We start from the raw sequence: 17,171 nt of genomic DNA, 5'->3' as shown, positions 1-17,171 counted from the left end.
TTTTGGTACTTGATGGTTATAATGAGAAAACTGATAGACGTGGGTGATATCTTGTGTTCGGAAAAGATTCATCAAATAAATGAGGAACTATATTCCGAAATTCATTTCACTTGATAAAACCGTTTGTGAGATAAAACTAAAATTGACTTTTTTTATGGTTTTTCAACAGCCTGTATCTTTTCAACCGAGCCGATTCGGAAAAAAATGGAGAAAGACAAAAGTGTTTCTTTTGACTTCAAGAATCTACTGTTTAAATATTTTTACTAGTCGAATTACTCACCCTGTATATTCAAATATGCGTTCAATGATTCTCTTCAAAAAAAGTATTTTGCTTTGTTGTTGTTTTTGTATTTGGAGCTGCGGACAGACTAGGCGTATCCGTGAAACGGAGCAAAAAATTACAGTTTTGCGAATAATGGTTTTATAATTGAAACCGCGTGGTCCCGGACGTGAAATTGGCAGCCCAGTGTATATTATTACGTTTGCAAATTCGATATTTCCAACGACACGGCAACAGAAAATGTCGGAAGGTAAGACGAGATGAACGAACATCTTTCCCTCTAGGATGACAGTCGCTTTTTTTCCGACGTTAAATTATGATGGATGATTCGGCTATTTCAGGTGGGCGTACCATGCAAAACGCGAATAAACCATATGTTGTCATCGCGCCCAACAAATTAGTCGGTCGTTAGAAAATAGACCAAGAGGCGGCGGAGGTGTTTGTATTTATTTTATTTGCACCATTCGGGTCCCGAATCATTTGTTGCCTAGGTCCTACTTGATTGGGCCAAGTCCGTGGCGCTGTCAGAGTAGGTATGGCGTCAAAGTGACCTTTCGCACATGGCTGATCCATACACCGGAGACTGCAGGAAGCCATAGATGAATTACTCAAATGGTGCATCAAATGGAAAATCCAAATCAATGGAAGAAAGACTCAAGCAATATTACTGCAAAAGAGAAGATTGAGGATGGAAGAAAACCTTGAAGTTGATGGAGAAGAGGTTGAATGGAAAAATGACATACCCAGGAGTGAAGCTTGACAGAGGACTTACATGGAAAAACCACATCAAATGTGCTGTTGATAAAACAAAAGCCGCAATTAGTAAACTTTATCCACTCATAGGCAGAAGAAGTCATATGAATAAGAACATCAAGTTGACGATGATTAAAACTATTGCGCGACCACAACTCACATATGGATCGGCGGCATGGGGCTTCGCAGCCAAGACCCACATCAAGAGAATACAGGCCACTGAGAATAAACTCCTTAGAATGGCTTTGTTGGTTAGTTGGTTTGTTGTTTGTTGTTGGTTTGTTAGGAACAAACAAATCTACAAGGACTTGGCATGGGAACCAGTTACAGAATTTATGAAGAGAAAGGCGGAAAGGATATTCGACAAAGCCAAACAACATCCAAATGAGGAACTACGAAGATTAGTCGACTACGATCCAACGGAAGAAGCTAGAAGGTCAAGAACCTACCACCTAAGATCGAGAGATCAGTTAAGGATTTAAATGTAACCAAAGAAGAGCTTAACCTATAAAAGCTATAGGCAGCATACAACTATCAACATGACTATGATCGTGTGAGAGTCCAGAAACCATCAGAGTCAACTGGTTAATAGGCAAAATGCCCGGAACCTATGAAGAAGCATTTAAGGGTTTTTAGTGGGTCTCGAGCTCAGAGAGTGAGAATCCCCACACTGTTCCCCCTCAGGAGAGGGTGTGTTCGTCTGTTTGCAGATTTTCCCCCCTGCTACACACAAAAAAAAAAAAAAAAGCTGATCCAATTTTTAATGGTTGCGAATGGCAGGTGCAAGGAACTTCGAGTAAAGTTTGCTGTTGGAATGGACATCCCCTGCATGGTAGACACTATTCTTTTTCTACTGCGTAGAACCGTAGGTATATCATTTTATGACTGATATCAACTCTTCTGGATAATCGTGAATTATAACAACGAAGAGTTATTGCATCTAACATTTCAATCGATCCGTATTACTGGTCGATCTGTAAAGGAAATAACGATTCGTTGTAAATGACGATACGTCATAAGACGGATCGGCGCCTTGTGAACTTGAAGTAAGATGTTACAAGAGTCCACTATACAACAATGCTTCAATCTTTTCATTCATTTCCGATTTTCCAACGACCATAACTCGAAAAAATAATTTTTTTTGAAAATATCTGTTTGCATGTTCGTGTTCTATGCACTCGAATCAGTCTACAGAATGAATTTGGTTTGGATCGGAGACCAAAAATATTTTTCAAAAATTCGCAATTTTTCCATACATGTTTGGAAAATTTCAAAAATTTTCGATCTCTCAGATTTCCACCAACATTGGAGTTTACTAAATCGAGGGCGTAGATTACGAATATGCAAAAAGAATTTAGCTGAAAGGATTAGTTTTCAAGTAAGTTCATGTATGAATCGTCGATCCAAATAGTTCACCTGAACTGTTCTTTATCATAGCCGCATTCTCAACCATAATAATAGCTATTCTGAGCTTCTGAGGGACCTCTTAGTTATAATGTCAGTTCAGTTAGTGATTTCATGCTGTACAAGGTTACGAAGACAGCATCTCTCGAGTATTCCATGAAGACCTGTTGAATTCCTGACTATTGGTACCTATTCTGTGCTCCAAGTTCATCTTGAGGTACGAACATGTCGTTTTCGTGGAAAAAGTATGTAAATATTTAATGGTGTTGATCCATTCTGTCTTCGAGAGCCGGTTCTCCTGTTGAAAATAAGATTCGCCGTAACGATAGTTTCTAATTATATATTCAACACGTTGATAGGCCGAACGCATTAGCGTACAAATAAGCGCTTTTTATCTAGATAATTATTTACCGAGTCCAGGTTCGAACCCGGTCATTAGCGAAAGTAGATTAATTACTGAAGGACTTGTCATAGCGTCCGCATGATAGGCAGGCTAATAGATAATTACTCCGAGGTGGAATGTTTGTTTTATTTATGATTGCGGGTTGTGCGGACAACAAATCATAACTTCATGCAGCGGCGCATGCAACGGGAAGATTGGGTAATGGGAGTGGTTCAGACGGTCGGAAATGTCGTGTTTGTCATTTGCACCGGCAGCGGACTCTGATGTATGGAATGTATATGGCTAGGGATGGGACATTTCGGGGACGCATCGTTATATCGATATCGACGAAACTTCTCATTGGAACACGACCAGTGCTCTAAATGGTCACCTGTGTAAAAAACATTCAAGTAAAGCTGGTTCAAGTGGTTGTGTTTTGTGCAGCAGCTCTAGATTCTGCACTGCGACCTTAAGATCTATTGTGCCCTCCATCAGAGCTGTTCTCAGCGCCCTCTTCAACTCGCCATTCAGTTCCAGAGTTTCAGTTAGGGGAGACTGGGGAGGGTTGATACGTTTTTTGGAATTTTTATTCTGGAAACTGAATTATATGAAGAAGCAGGACTTTTCTTATATTATATAATTCTTCAATTAATCGTTCAACAAAATAAATATAGAAGTCGCAAAACATAAACATCTTATTCTGTACAGAACGTTGAACACAAAAACATGCAAACTGTCTCAAGCCTCCCCACATATGAGAGGATTGATACGATGTACTGGGAGAGTAATCGAGAGGATTATTCAGCTCAGTAGGTAGGTCAGCAATGATACTGGGTTGCTTTGGTCATATAGGTGTAGAAAAATCAGGAAATTGTCAGTTAGTCACTTCCACACAAGAAAAGTCGGCCTCATTAAATACATGGGGATTGTACGGTTTTTAAAAATCCCTTCGATATGTTGGATGGTGAAGACGCCTTCATGTAGGCCTATCCAACTAGCTACGGAATATTTTTTGAAGATTATACATGTATCAGGCCTCCCACGACAAATGTCTCAAACCTCCCTGAAAGCAATTTTTAAAGTGATTTATGTTTTCATCTTATACCCATATATTTTGAAAAGCGAATGAAACGGTAAATTGAGTAGTTTTTTGCATATTTCCCAGTTAAATGTTTGTTTATGCCGAAGAATTAATGCATGATCATAAAACCCTTAGGTAACATGAGTAAAAACTTACAATTTCTCACCTCGAAACACTCTTTGTTGAATATTTCACAAACAAACTACTGTTAGCCTTACATATTAACGTCACGCAATGCCCTCTGCCAAAGAATAGTGTTCACTAGTATAATACTTCTGAAAACGGCTACAGATCGCGGATATAAGCCTGTATCAAGCCTCCCCATGTATGAATGCTCCCTAGTCTCCCCTAACTCCAGTATCTAGGATAGATTCAAGGAGGTTAACTGCTCGCTCCCACAAGTATTTTTTTGCATTTTTTGCGTTGGCTGGCGATGACGATGAGACATTATGGCAACAGGTGATCTGGAGTTTCATCAACATTCTCACAGAATTGGCACTCATGTATATGGCATACTTCTTGTAGGTACATTTTTCTACACCACAGAAAGGTTTCAAGCCAATTAAAGGAGTTTGTGAATTGGCCCCTTCATTATCTGGCGTTTACTTATCTTGTATTCGTCCTCACTGGATGATCTGGGTGACTGTTAATCTTTATCGCCGTCCTCATCTGAAATCGATAGATATGTAAGGGAAGGGGGGAGGGGAGCCTTCAAGAGGCGGCCTTCAATGGGATCGGATTTCCAAGCCCAAGAGGCTATCGTTCTCGTTATAAACGATTTCGCTATCCCCTCAATCAAATGTAATGCTGTATGATAATGAGACGATACGGCGCAATTAACAAGGCGATATTAATTATAAAGACAAACACAAGAGGGAGCTTGTAATAAGGTGCAATTACTGTGAAATAGTATTGCCAGGCCGGGTAATAGGAGTTTCCCTGCCCGACGCTGCTCTATAATTATTTTAGGTATACGGGATGAATAATTTCGTCAGCAAGCGCAGCATTTGCATCGACCGCGAGGCTGAGAGTAGATAATTGCAACTGGCGTAATCATTGGCGGGTTCGATATTCGTCTGTTGCTGTTGGGTTGCATGATGGGCTCGTTTATGGGATTCGTATCGTTTTTCATCGAATCCTGCCTGGGAATCGATCCGAGCTTGAATTTGACCCTCTCGAAACGTTAATTTTGGCTCGTCTCAGTGCAGGATCGAAAAGTGGTCTCCTTCTGTTCAGTCGGCTTTTGAACTCTGAACGACATTGGATCAAAACATTCTTCACTATACATACATACCATGAAATTAAGTCCTCCGTCTGTCAGTTCGTGATAAACTCATGAACTACTGAGGTGATTTTCATTCGGTTCTCACCAACAGACAGAATGACTCATGAGGAAGGTTTTGGTGTATAATTTGTTAATGTTTTGTGTGAATTGGTTGAGATAGGATAGGACTATAAAAATGTTGATAATATCACAGTGGACTAGTTCCTTTCTGCCTTTTATGGTCGCTGGGAGGATGGAGAACATGATCGATAACAACTTGGTGGAGCTCGAAACATTCCATAAATTTTCGAAATATTTCGAAATAAATTTTCAAGCTTTATATTTCAATACTGGATGATGAACATCTATAGAGTCATTCGGGGTAACTGAGCGCAGTGGGTAAGTGTGCGCAGTGCGTATATCTCGACTATGCAATGTATGAAAGAGGGGTTCATTTGGGTGAAGCAAGTTCGCAGAATCGCCAAATTAGTTTTTCATAGGAGTGCGACGTGCTACGTTTCTTTAACTTTTTATTTACAATCAATCAAATTCACTAGTTTTCTTGTTAATTTTTAGCATCTCTGCACATTCTGCCAGGTCCAAGTTCCGAGTCCCTCAGTGTTAAACAATATTTTATTCGATCATGGGCATATTAATCTAAATATATAATAAAAAATTTTAGGTTCTCTTAGCTGCTCAACTCTATAAGAACGTCAATTCAAATTTTGGCTTACTGGGGAAAGTGTGCGCGGGTAAGTGTGCGCATAGATTCATTATATGGGCATTAGTTCAGTGAGGAATAAATTATGACATTGTTGATTTTCTTGGTGAAGACTCGATCAATATTGTCCTATTTGTTCAAAAAAATAGGAAGAGCCACCAACAGGGGAATGTATCAAGTGTTGTGTTCAACAAGAATTGTGGCACGAACAAAAATGCACTGCTTGTAAAAAGGCGCTTCTGTATTGACAATAAACAGCATTTCTCTAATATTCTAACATTTCGATGACATTATTTTGTAATTTGTTTTGATTGTGTGGTTCACTAAGCACTGCGTTCACTTACCCCGTGAGGGTGCGCACACTTACCCGCAATACGGGGTATGTGAACGCACTCCGACTTTCTCTATTAAATCTCTACGCATCAAGTTCTGGATATACCCCGCGACTGGCCACTTCAACGCCACTGCGGGTCGCCGCTAAATTTACGATTGCTCACAACCTTAAATATTTATCCGCAATTAGAGGTGTAAATTATCGAACTGCCCGTAAAGTATACACCTCAATTAATGAAATTGCTCAATAACATATTAATGCGCGCACTTATTACTGCCGATTGCCCGAGTTCGCAAATTGGCCGGAGCGATTTGAATGTCAAGTTGGCAATGCACGGGGAACGAGAATTCAGGCGCTGCGTATTGGTCACGCATTCGTTTATTAACGGTTGCCAATTTCCTCGTTATTCTCTCCTTCCACGGAATTCTAAAATCGACCGTTTCCGACGAAAAACTTATCATTCCATCATTATCACCACAAAATTGGCGCCCAACGTGGGACGTCTGTGTTTGAATCGAAGTTGCCCGCCAATACAATCCATATTATCACGAATCATATTTGAGTATAAACAATTAAAGACTAGGGATTCAGGTGAATGCTAATTCTGTACCAGTTTTCGATTTTTCTTTCAATAAATTTGAATTTTATTCATCTAGATGGAAATTTTTTTCGAATGTCTCAGTTCTGACAATATTCTCACTACCTCTAAGTAAAATGTACAATCATAAAAACTTTCTTCCGAAATGTGTTAGAACGTCTAACATTCTTCTCTCGTAACCCTCCTCGTTCTTGATCTTGCGATTGAAGGTCTCAGCGAAATCGGCTCCAGTTTCGGATATCTCAGTGATGTCGGGCGCCTCGTCTGAATCTAGCAGTTCAACCTTCACGACCATGGTTGATAGAATGAGACCGAAATTGGCGTATCTCTTCCAGTGTTCCATCAACTGGGGGTAGGGAAGGATATCGTCCACGTTGCATCCCAAAGCTTCGAGGTTTTCCGATAGGGACGTGTGGTAATTCCTCAGGAGCAGATCGAAATCGTCTAGGAGGGTTTTATCGCACGCCGTGTAGATGAAGTAGCTCAAGTCCTTGATCGGGGTATCGTACGATGATAGTTGGAAGTCCACGAAGCATATTTTCGAAGGAGTTGAAGAGTTTTCATCCTGTAAAATATTTCATTGGTTGAATCATGTTCACTTTTTGGTAATGTGGATTTAAGGAAAAGTTTTTGTTTACCTCATATCCTAGCAGAATATTATTAATCCAGCAATCGCCGTGTGTTATCACAAGTCTATCTTCGACCGGTATCTCACCGTAAATGATGTCGCCAACCTTATCCTCGACGGCTTTGAACTTGTCGGCCAACTCCTTGTTTCCCTTCTCCTCCAAACACCTGACGGCGTTCCTCAGATTGGATACGAACAGCGTGTTCCCGTCGATTTTCTCCATGAATTCCTGCCAGATACCGTTCATAGTTCTGGCGAATTTGTCGAAAGTTTTCGGCTTCAAAACCTTCATGGCCATCGTGGTTGCGTGATATTCGCCCAGGTGCTTCAGTATGAAGAGCGCGTGGTTCATGTCCATTGGCCTTCTCCTGTTCCAATGTCTGAAGCCTCTGGCCTTCAGGTTTTCCATGATTAAAGTTTCGCGATTTTCCTCGTCGCATATCCAGAAAATTTTAGGCACGAAGTCGATCTTCACTACCTAAAAAAATAACCACATTCACCTCAACACAATTGATCACTATAGATACTCCAAGGTACCTGCTATAGTCGCTATTTGTTAATTTCATGATTCCTCTAGACTTTTTTGGGATTCTTAGGCCCAGTTGCAGGAAAGTCCATCAAGATATGATGCCCTATCAAAATTTAAAACTGTCATTTTTGAAGGGGAAAATGGAGGATTAAGATTTTAATGAAATATTAAATTTTAATGGACTTTCCTGCAACTGGACGTTAGGAAGTTAGGAAGAAAGGGGACCTACAGAAAAAAGTTTCGGGACAAGGAATAAACCGAAAGAAACTCTGGCGGAATATCCCTTGGTAGGATCATTTATCATTTTATTTTTATATAGACTAACTCAAAGTACCTTCACTCCACAATTCGCATCTTCGAGAAATCTCTCTATCTCGGGAATGACCTTGCTGTACATAAGAGATTCTCTTCTGTAGGCGCTTTCGACTGCCATGGTTTTCCTCAGTTCTTCCGATCTCTTGGCGGTCTTCATCACCATATCGTATCTTCGGCCATTGTTGCTGGTGGTCACAGAAAAAAACGTCACTTCACCTAGGTAGTTCTCACCCCTGCCAGAGTGGCCTTCTATATGGATTTCGTACTTGGTGATCGCCCTTTCTTTCATTATTTCTGCAACGAAGCATTTCAGATCAGCTAGAGTTGTAGCACTCGACATTTCGACAGACTGTGACTGCTTACGATCCGAGAAATCACTTTTTATTTCTTGAAGTTATCTCGTGTCTGTGGAGAATATTGTATGTCATCAAATGCGATTAACATTTTTAAATTATCCCTTCGATGTATTTTAATGAGAGACTATTTCGGGAAACCTTGCGAATTTCATTAGATATGATTTTTTTCTACGACGAACTGCAGATTATTTGAATAGGACTTCGTTTGTTTCATGCACGATTAGGGAGACCGTCGCCAAACATGTTATTTGGATTATTATGGTCCACGTGTATAATTTGTTCTTGATGCTTCCTGTTATCATTTGACCTGTCTCTAGAAAAAACTTCAGTTTCATTTCCACACTGGCAGTTCTCGTTTCAAACGTATCAGTTCTTGCATAATGCAGCTTTCAGTGCAGTTACTAGAAATGTTCGAATTTATAAGGCACTTTACTTGTGTATTGGTATCGCAAAATGACTTCTCCTTGATAAGGTCACGAAGAAGGAGATGAACAGAGTTGGTTCTAGAGTGTAGATCATTGGTCATTTTTATTATGGAGTTGATGCTCTCCTCTGATGTAACAGTGGGACATTCCCAAACTGCAATATTCCTTAGAATTGACACTCTTACCTTCAATACAAAAGGGGATGGCAGTTTTAGAGTAGGATATATAGTTTTTTATTATTATGTCCCATCTTTTTTATGTATCTAGATAGAAATCATCAACTCTATCTAGATAGATAGCGTTGATGAATTAAAAATGATACAAATCGCACTAATGATCCTCCCACTAGGACGACCATCCTCATGTTATTATTTTTAATGTTTTTATTTCCTATCTAAAAATGGAAAAACGGGGACTGTCAGGTGGGAATTTTTTCACTAGGGGTGTGCGGTAGTCCTAATTATGTCGGATGGATTTCGGAGAAGTCCTATCGATGATTCATTTATTTTCGCATGTTTCCTTTGTTCGGAGCCGTCGGTCCGATCATTTTCGGCGATTCCTTTCCGTTTCCCAACTTGTCATTTTCGGACGTTGTTTGTACCATAACTCCTGATGCGTTTTTAAACTGTCCAAATTATTTTGTTCGCCACGAAATGATTATAGAGAGATCGTCATTAAGGTGACTGTGCGACCTAAACACGTCATTCGAATGGGTTTTCCTTCGTTACAGTTTGTTGAGCAGAAGTTAGTTTATTGTTTCGTTTTTCTTATTTTAGATCGTTTTTCGTTTCATTACTTTTCTTTGTTCTCGTAGTTCGAAGTATTCTTATTTTTCAATCATTGAATTGATGGCTCTTCAACTTATGCCTTTGAAATGATGGGTTATTGATGAATTTTAGCAAGGAGTAAGTACCAGCAGCTTTTAGCAGTTGAGCCACAGGCTATTGTGAGACTGTAATAGATTTTCTGAGGAGTTGAGCTGATCTGTGATCTTACGGTCTATTGTGCCAACATCTGAGCTGTTCACAGTCTTGATCTAATTTGACTGTAAAATTACACAAATGTGTACATAGCTAAATTGTGCTTTTTCGCATTTCTGAAGAATAATCTCTTGTTGTAATTTGCTAAAAATCCCTTAGTTCTATATGAATATGAACCGTGTATTTGGACCGTGGTTCACATTGATTTATTAATCTAAAAAAGGATTTAATGGAGCAAGGTGAGTGTAAAAACAAACATGATATATCAATATGAAAATATAATCAACTTGTAAGTATATTTGTTTCATATTTCAGGTCCATTTTCCCCTGGGATGTCGAAAAAATGAGGGAGGATCGAAAAAAAGTTGAAGTTTAATGCAGTATCAAGACGCATCGAAACATGCTTTATGAAAGAATCCCAAAAAGCAATTGCTTCAACTTCACTGAAAGACTCAGCTCTTAGTATATCTGGTTACTTATGTGCCTTGCCTTCTGTTGGTATCTTGAAGATTACCATAGGCTGTGTCATAAGTCTATAAGTGTCTGTATGTAATATTATTGTTAAAATGTAAAAAAAGTTCTACTGAATTTATTACCTGTTTCCATTTCGTTGTATATTTGAGAAAGATCTTTCCATAATAAATAATCATAAACTGTTTCGGACTTCCTTGACCTCATCAGCGTGAGACGGCCATCAAATGGATGACACTCACGGACAGTTTATGAAAACTACCAATAATATATACCAATAACTACGAAGAAAAGAACATGTTCTAACACATGATCTTACTACTACTACCATACCTTTATTGTACGTTCCGGTCGAAATCGACTATTGTCGCCACTGTGTATGAAGTCACTGTAAGCTGTTCTTGTCGTTCTCAATCTACAGCTGGCCCTCCATTTCCATAGTTCTACTGAATTGGAGTACTTTAAAGCCATCATAGATGCTGCAAAACGTAACGTCCTCGCTATCACAAGTTTTTCGTTTCCAGCATTATTGCTTTGGCTTGCAATGGCGAGACATTCTGTACCCAGGTCATCTGGAGTTTCTCTATCCACCCTACACCTATTTGCATTAGGTGCCTCCTTGCTTGTCTTGTAAGGATGCTAGTGAGGAGATGAGGAGATATTCAGTAACACCTTCAGTGACATAGTTTTTTTTTTACGTTACGTGTTTTGGCATCACAATAGCATCTTCAGGTGGCCGAAGGTAAACTGTTACCCTGCTACGAGGGGTTGCTGAGCGAATTGGCAATTCTGAAACCGTATAGTCGTACAGTCAGGCAACTAAAATATTCGAGAATGCCTATTTGGATTCTGTGTGTTCCTTGTACTTAGAGTCTCCTTCGTCGACTGCGTTATGTCGGTTCGTTGTTCCGTTAAGATGCAGCTCGGCCGGAATTCGTGTTAACAATATTAGTTTTTTCGCGGCGTAAAGTGCCAAGTCAGAGCTATCGGGCAGGTACACGGATTGGGCGGCCCGTTGAGATATTTACAAACGTTCGATTGCTATAATCAGAAACGCGCTTGTTTATTTGGAAAGAGGTGATTAATGATCAGCAATCGTCTCACACTTGATATACAGACTTTACCACCCGCACCAGGGGCGCCGATTCAGTCGGGGACAGAGCGCAGGCTCATGATCTTGTGTGAAATCTAGACGCTAGAAAAAAAATTTGGATGATGAAATTTTCAAGATATTTTCAACAGGCACTAACTCAACTAGGAGAGAAGTAATTGCTTGGTGTTCAGTTCCAGCTCTGGTCTTGAACATTTTTCATTCAAATGAAATTCTTTCCAAATTCTCTAGAATCGAGAAGTGTACAGAATGATTTGGCAGTCAATGATAGTACAGGAAATATAAGCAGGGTTTTCGAAACTAAAACATCTTCGAATTATTATCGACTAACACTCACGCGAGTATCCAAGAAGCGTAAATACAAAAATATTGATCATGTTTCTCGAAAAAGATAAGGTATTGTTATCGTCAAGAAGAGAAACCAAAAAAAAAAAAAATGAGAAAATTGGGAAATGTTTGAAATATTTTTTATCGAAAAGGGATGTCGTAAAAAAGGATTTTGGGATTTTAAAAAGGAATGAAAACAAAAAAAAATGATTCAGAGCAAGAATAATGAATTCAAAGTAAAAAGCTATAATACAAAAATTGCTTATAGCAATTTTCTTCGGAGCATTTCGAGGTTGAAAAGTTGCTTACTATATCATTCAAGCATTATATTGTGTATATACAGGGTGGGCTTTTTAAAACGAAACAGACGAGATAACGGGCGGAATAAATTTATTTCGAAAAAATGCTCGGACACGTCGATCTTTGTTTCGAGGGGGACAACTTTTAAAGTCAAATTCATTCTGTGGTTCCGATGATAACCGTTAATTGTCAACATTAGATAACGACATAATTATTATTGGTAATTACTTTCTTCAACAATTGAGGTGGTTGTCTCGTCTGTTTCTTTTTAAAAAGCCCACCCTGTATGAAGTTATACCAATGTATGCTGACGGCATTCTAGCTTCTAGTTTAGAGGATATGTTCTGCATTCTTCGAAAACCTACTTTAATTTCTCACAACACCATTATTGCTCAAGTTATGGATAGGAAAAGACAAAGGACAGAACTATGGTGAAAAGACATATTTTCAGATCAGATTTTCATTTTCCTCTGCGTGAAGTACAAACGCGTTCAAACCGAAATTGCTAAATTGCAATGAACAAGGCACAACTAGATTTCGGTCATTGTTAATCCAACATTCGTAATAAATAAGTTTTCTCCACTTCCTATGAATATTTCGTTTCCAGAAAACTGGTATGGCCGCCGTGTGCAACACAAAAAATCTCTGTCCTCCTTTCATCCTTGCAGTCAGTCTACGAAAGTATACCCTCAAGCGACGCTACTGCTTCCGACGGATCTCGAAGATGGTCACGCATATATTAACGTGTCATTTGGTGAACCATCTCCGCCATTGTTAGAGGAGTCAATCGCTTTAATTGACTGCCGACGGGCCAAGTATATAATTGAATAAACATTATGGATAAATAGGATTTTTTGCCGATCAGCGATCCTTCAGGTCGGTCTGAGGCATAACGGAGAAGAAAGTGGTGGTAATGCCGTGTCCCGGTGATAGATTCGTATCGGAATTTCTCCGTTGGTCGATGAATCCAAGTGGACAATGAGGAACTTGAGCGAGTAAAAGGGATGCTTGAATTTCAGGCAGGGTTCACGGTGCAGATTCACGTCCGGTGAAAAACTGTCGGTTTCGAAGGGAGTGATGGAGGATTGAAATTTTAATGGAGCATTAAATTTTGATGGACTTTCCTTCAACTGGGCGTTCAGGGCGGAAATTGAGAGTTTATGTGCATACATATGAAGGGAATCGATGAAATTGGTACGAAAACGAGTGTGAGTTGCCAGCTTAAACCCCGAATAAGACAGTTGGAAGTTTTCATCGACTTCGGAGTGCAAGTCGAAGAATCGCGCTTTATCTCATGGTGTGAACGAACCCATCGAAAATTTTAAGTTTGTTCACCGACGTCGTCACGACGTCTGCCTCGTATTATGGGGGAACAACGAGGGAACCGATGTTGAAAGCCCCCCGAGCGTACTTTTCGCCCTGTCGCATTATTGCCGTGCATCTAAATGCCGATACTGCGGTCAGCGGACCATGCGAGTGCCGTTTATCATGCCGATATTTTTGTCCGATTAATGTAAAAGTAATGGTCATACCGGACGCTGGGCAGACCATATTAGATGGCCGATAGCCGCGCGTGCCTTTTGAACAGCCGAAGGATCGGGGTTGTTGATCGCCGCTTTATTATTCTCCGAATGGGGTATGCATATTACGTGTACGTATGCATTGGCGTCGTCCAGATCTTTTTCGTTCGAGAAATGGGATAAATTCGAGGCTTGTAGATGCAGATATTCATATTTGCGACAGAATAATAAACGGCGGTTTACGCAAAACTTTGGCGGAAGATCAACAGAAACGTTATTTACAATTATTTCGAACCGTTTGACCAGCGCACGCCATGAAATGATTTTTTTTTCAAGACTTGACTTACATGAACAGTAATTTCACAGAGGCAAGAAATACAGAGCCTATGTCACTCCCACAATGAAGAGAACTTGCCAAAGCCATAGGTATCTGCAGGGTGACTTTGACTCGTACAAATATTTTAACAGTAGATTCTTGAGACCAAAAGAAAAACTTTTTCCTTTACCATTTTTTCCGAATCGGCTCGTTTTGAAACATACAGGGTGTTGAAAAACCCTAAAAAATGTTATTTTTTTAGTTCTATCTCACAAATTGTTTTATCGAATGAAATGAATTCCGGATTATAGTTTTTCATTTATTTGATGAATCTTTTTCGAACACAAAATATCACCCATGTCTTCCAGTTTTCTCATTATGACCATTACGTACCATAAAAATACCAAAAATTCAAAGAACCCATCTCTCAAAACTAAGTTGGATTCTTTCCAATGAATATTTGAGCGTTTTGTGAAATAAAAGTTTTCTGCATATTTTCTCGTATAATGCTCCGTTTTCGAGTAACTTGATGTTCAAAAATTAAAAAGTATCAGTGAAATTCTAAAAATTGGGTATATTGGCTTAATACAACTCTGTTTAAAAGATCTACAGATGTGTAGTGTCACAGATTCAGCTAGTTATTCTGAAGGTAAATCTGTTCCTCCAGAGGTGGCACAGCTCACCATGAAAACTTAAAATGGCTATATCTTTCTATCAGGGTGGAATCGAAAAAAATGGTATGGGGAAAAGTGTTCCTTTGATTTCAAGAATCTACTGTTGAAATATTTGTACGAGTCAGAGATTCACCCTGTACAAGGACTGTTCAAAAGTGCGCTGCCAAACTTGAAGGAATAACACATCAGTACGAATCGTGATCCACCATTTTCAAGTTTGATGACAGAACGATTCTGGGTAAACCGACTGCAGCGTTGACCTACTGAAGAGACACAAGTCCGAAATTGTTGGTGAGTTTACGTAGTTCCTAAGAACTAAGACCCGAGAAACCAACAATCACTTTGACAGATGATGTTCACGCGATCGCCTGCAACAATTAGGCGTTACGGTTAAGAAAACGAATTGAGTTGTTACCCCCTTGCTCTCAGATGGCGCTAGGGTCTTCACCATACCGGATACTGACATCGAGTAAAAGGGCTATCAATTTGTGATATTTTCGTCGAGGTATGAGTTGTGTTGCTCTGATGAGGTCGAAGAATCCGAAACCATGGTCAGCATCTGCATCTGCGATGGAACTTAAATCGATTAATCGGACCGTGCCCAGGTGAATATTATGCACGGCCTGAAGACTTATGGTAAATGATGAAATTTTTGACGTTTACTAAACAAAATTGGAAACAAATCCATGATCATGAACTCCAGCCTGACATTCCTTACAAATACAGGTGTCAGTTGGACACCAGTGAGGTTCACAGGCAGGGGTGGGTATTACAGTGATTCGACTCATAGAGTCTCCTGGCCCACTAGCAATATCTCTATGACACCATTGTCATATCCGTCATCCGCAAATAAGGCACCGTCCCACGATCCAATTGACTTTTTTTCCTCAACTCTACATTCGGCCTATCTACCGTTGTACGAATCGCGGACCGTTGGGTAATTGCGACCGAAAAATAAAGCAAAAAAAAATTGCGGGCACCGCTAACAATACGTTCACATAAATTATTTCGCGAATGTTTTGTATTTTTAAATTACGATCACAGTAGCCGATACGAACGGTGGACTGCGGTCGATAAATAATTTATGAATTAATCTGGTCGTATGTGTCTCAGCGATATGAACACGTTGCAACACTTTCAAATGTCAGTCCGGTGGAGTCTCGTTGCGAAACTTGGTCAGTTTTTTGAGATTAAACACTTTTCACATTTAATTCGGTTGAAGAGCTATTGTCGCTTCCAAAAAAATATTAGGCACGCGCCTGGATTCTCGTCAGTAGAAACGGCAACGTCGCATAAATGAAACGGCAACGTCGCATAAATGAAACTGCATTTGAGCGATAGAACGGGTGCCGTAAATAATGAAATCTAGCAAATGTTTCTGTTCGGCGGAATCTTTTCGAGCTCTTGTCGAACAACCTCTCTCAGGAGAGTTAACTCAAAGTCGCAAATGTATACATTATTATTAATTTAATCCTGTCATGATTCGAATGGCATTTTTCGACGTTTCTCCAGAGAACCGATGACAGTAGGAATGACGTATCGTTGGCTATTCGGAATAACGATTGCGTTAGTTATTTGAGGCATTTCTTGCAGTAGAAATTTAATTTTGTTTCCTTTTAGGGATCTCGCGAGACATAGGGGGAATGAGATATTTGGTATTTTTATTTTACGATGCTGTATGCATTACAATGCTCATTTTGGGCCGGTTCGATACTGTGTAGAGATTAGGGACATATTTCTATATTGTACTAAATATTGTCCATTTCTCGATGCTTAAAATATCTCCTCCACCCTTGTAATTCTTGAGACGTTGCTGCTCATTATTCTGATGGTAGATGAAATTTCGTGAAACGTTTGAGTGATGTGCCATCAATCTTTTTCTACTTAGCATTTGTTCGGTTTATTCGAGAGAATCGTCTGTAATGAGAATTTTCTTCTGTTATTGCGCTTAACGACATTGTTATTATTGGTAGTTTGTAATGGCTTTATTTAGAACATTGTCGCCTCCGGTTTATGCAATAAACGTAAAGCTGTCGTATAAATTACTGCTTCCTTACGTTTCAATCAGAATGCTGCGCATAGAATGCTTGAATTGGAAATGAATTCTCAATGCATAGCTGAAAATTTGTTAGATTTTTGCTTATATTCAATGAAAAGTTCCCCACTTATCGAAAACGCAAATTTATCCACCCATAATGGCAATTACCTTATTTCACACAGAACAGTCACTAACGCCTTAAACGTTAAATATACAGCGCACAGTGGCATAGTATAGGCCAGTCATTAAAGTAATTATATCGTAATTACCGAGTGAAATATGTTCTTGAGAACAAACGGAAAATAAAAACCTTCTAATTAATAAGGCGTCATAGTACTAACGCTTAGTTCTGAACAATCTTGTT

The 17,171-nt window shown here is 39.4% G+C and overlaps 2 protein-coding genes across 2 annotated transcripts in view; one reads left to right on the top strand and one right to left on the bottom strand.

Annotated features, from left to right (window-relative positions):
- LOC123316124 (lysine-specific histone demethylase 1A) overlaps positions 1–17,171 on the top strand; it is a 309,614-nt gene that overhangs the window by 32,688 nt on the left and 259,755 nt on the right. The window lies entirely within an intron of this gene.
- On the bottom strand, positions 6,839–8,662 carry LOC123316125. Its single transcript, XM_044902111.1, has 3 exons — positions 8,309–8,662; positions 7,456–7,923; positions 6,839–7,382 (listed from the first exon to the last, which is right to left on the bottom strand). The coding sequence occupies exons 1-3, from the start codon at positions 8,627–8,629 to the stop codon at positions 6,942–6,944; spliced, it is 1,230 nt and encodes a 409-aa protein (XP_044758046.1). The 5' UTR covers positions 8,630–8,662; the 3' UTR covers positions 6,839–6,941.

The sequence above is a fragment of the Coccinella septempunctata genome, chromosome 6 (genome assembly GCF_907165205.1).
Source record: "Coccinella septempunctata chromosome 6, icCocSept1.1, whole genome shotgun sequence".
Taxonomy (NCBI): Eukaryota; Metazoa; Arthropoda; class Insecta; order Coleoptera; family Coccinellidae; genus Coccinella; species Coccinella septempunctata.
This window is presented reverse-complemented; position numbering and strand designations above follow the sequence as displayed.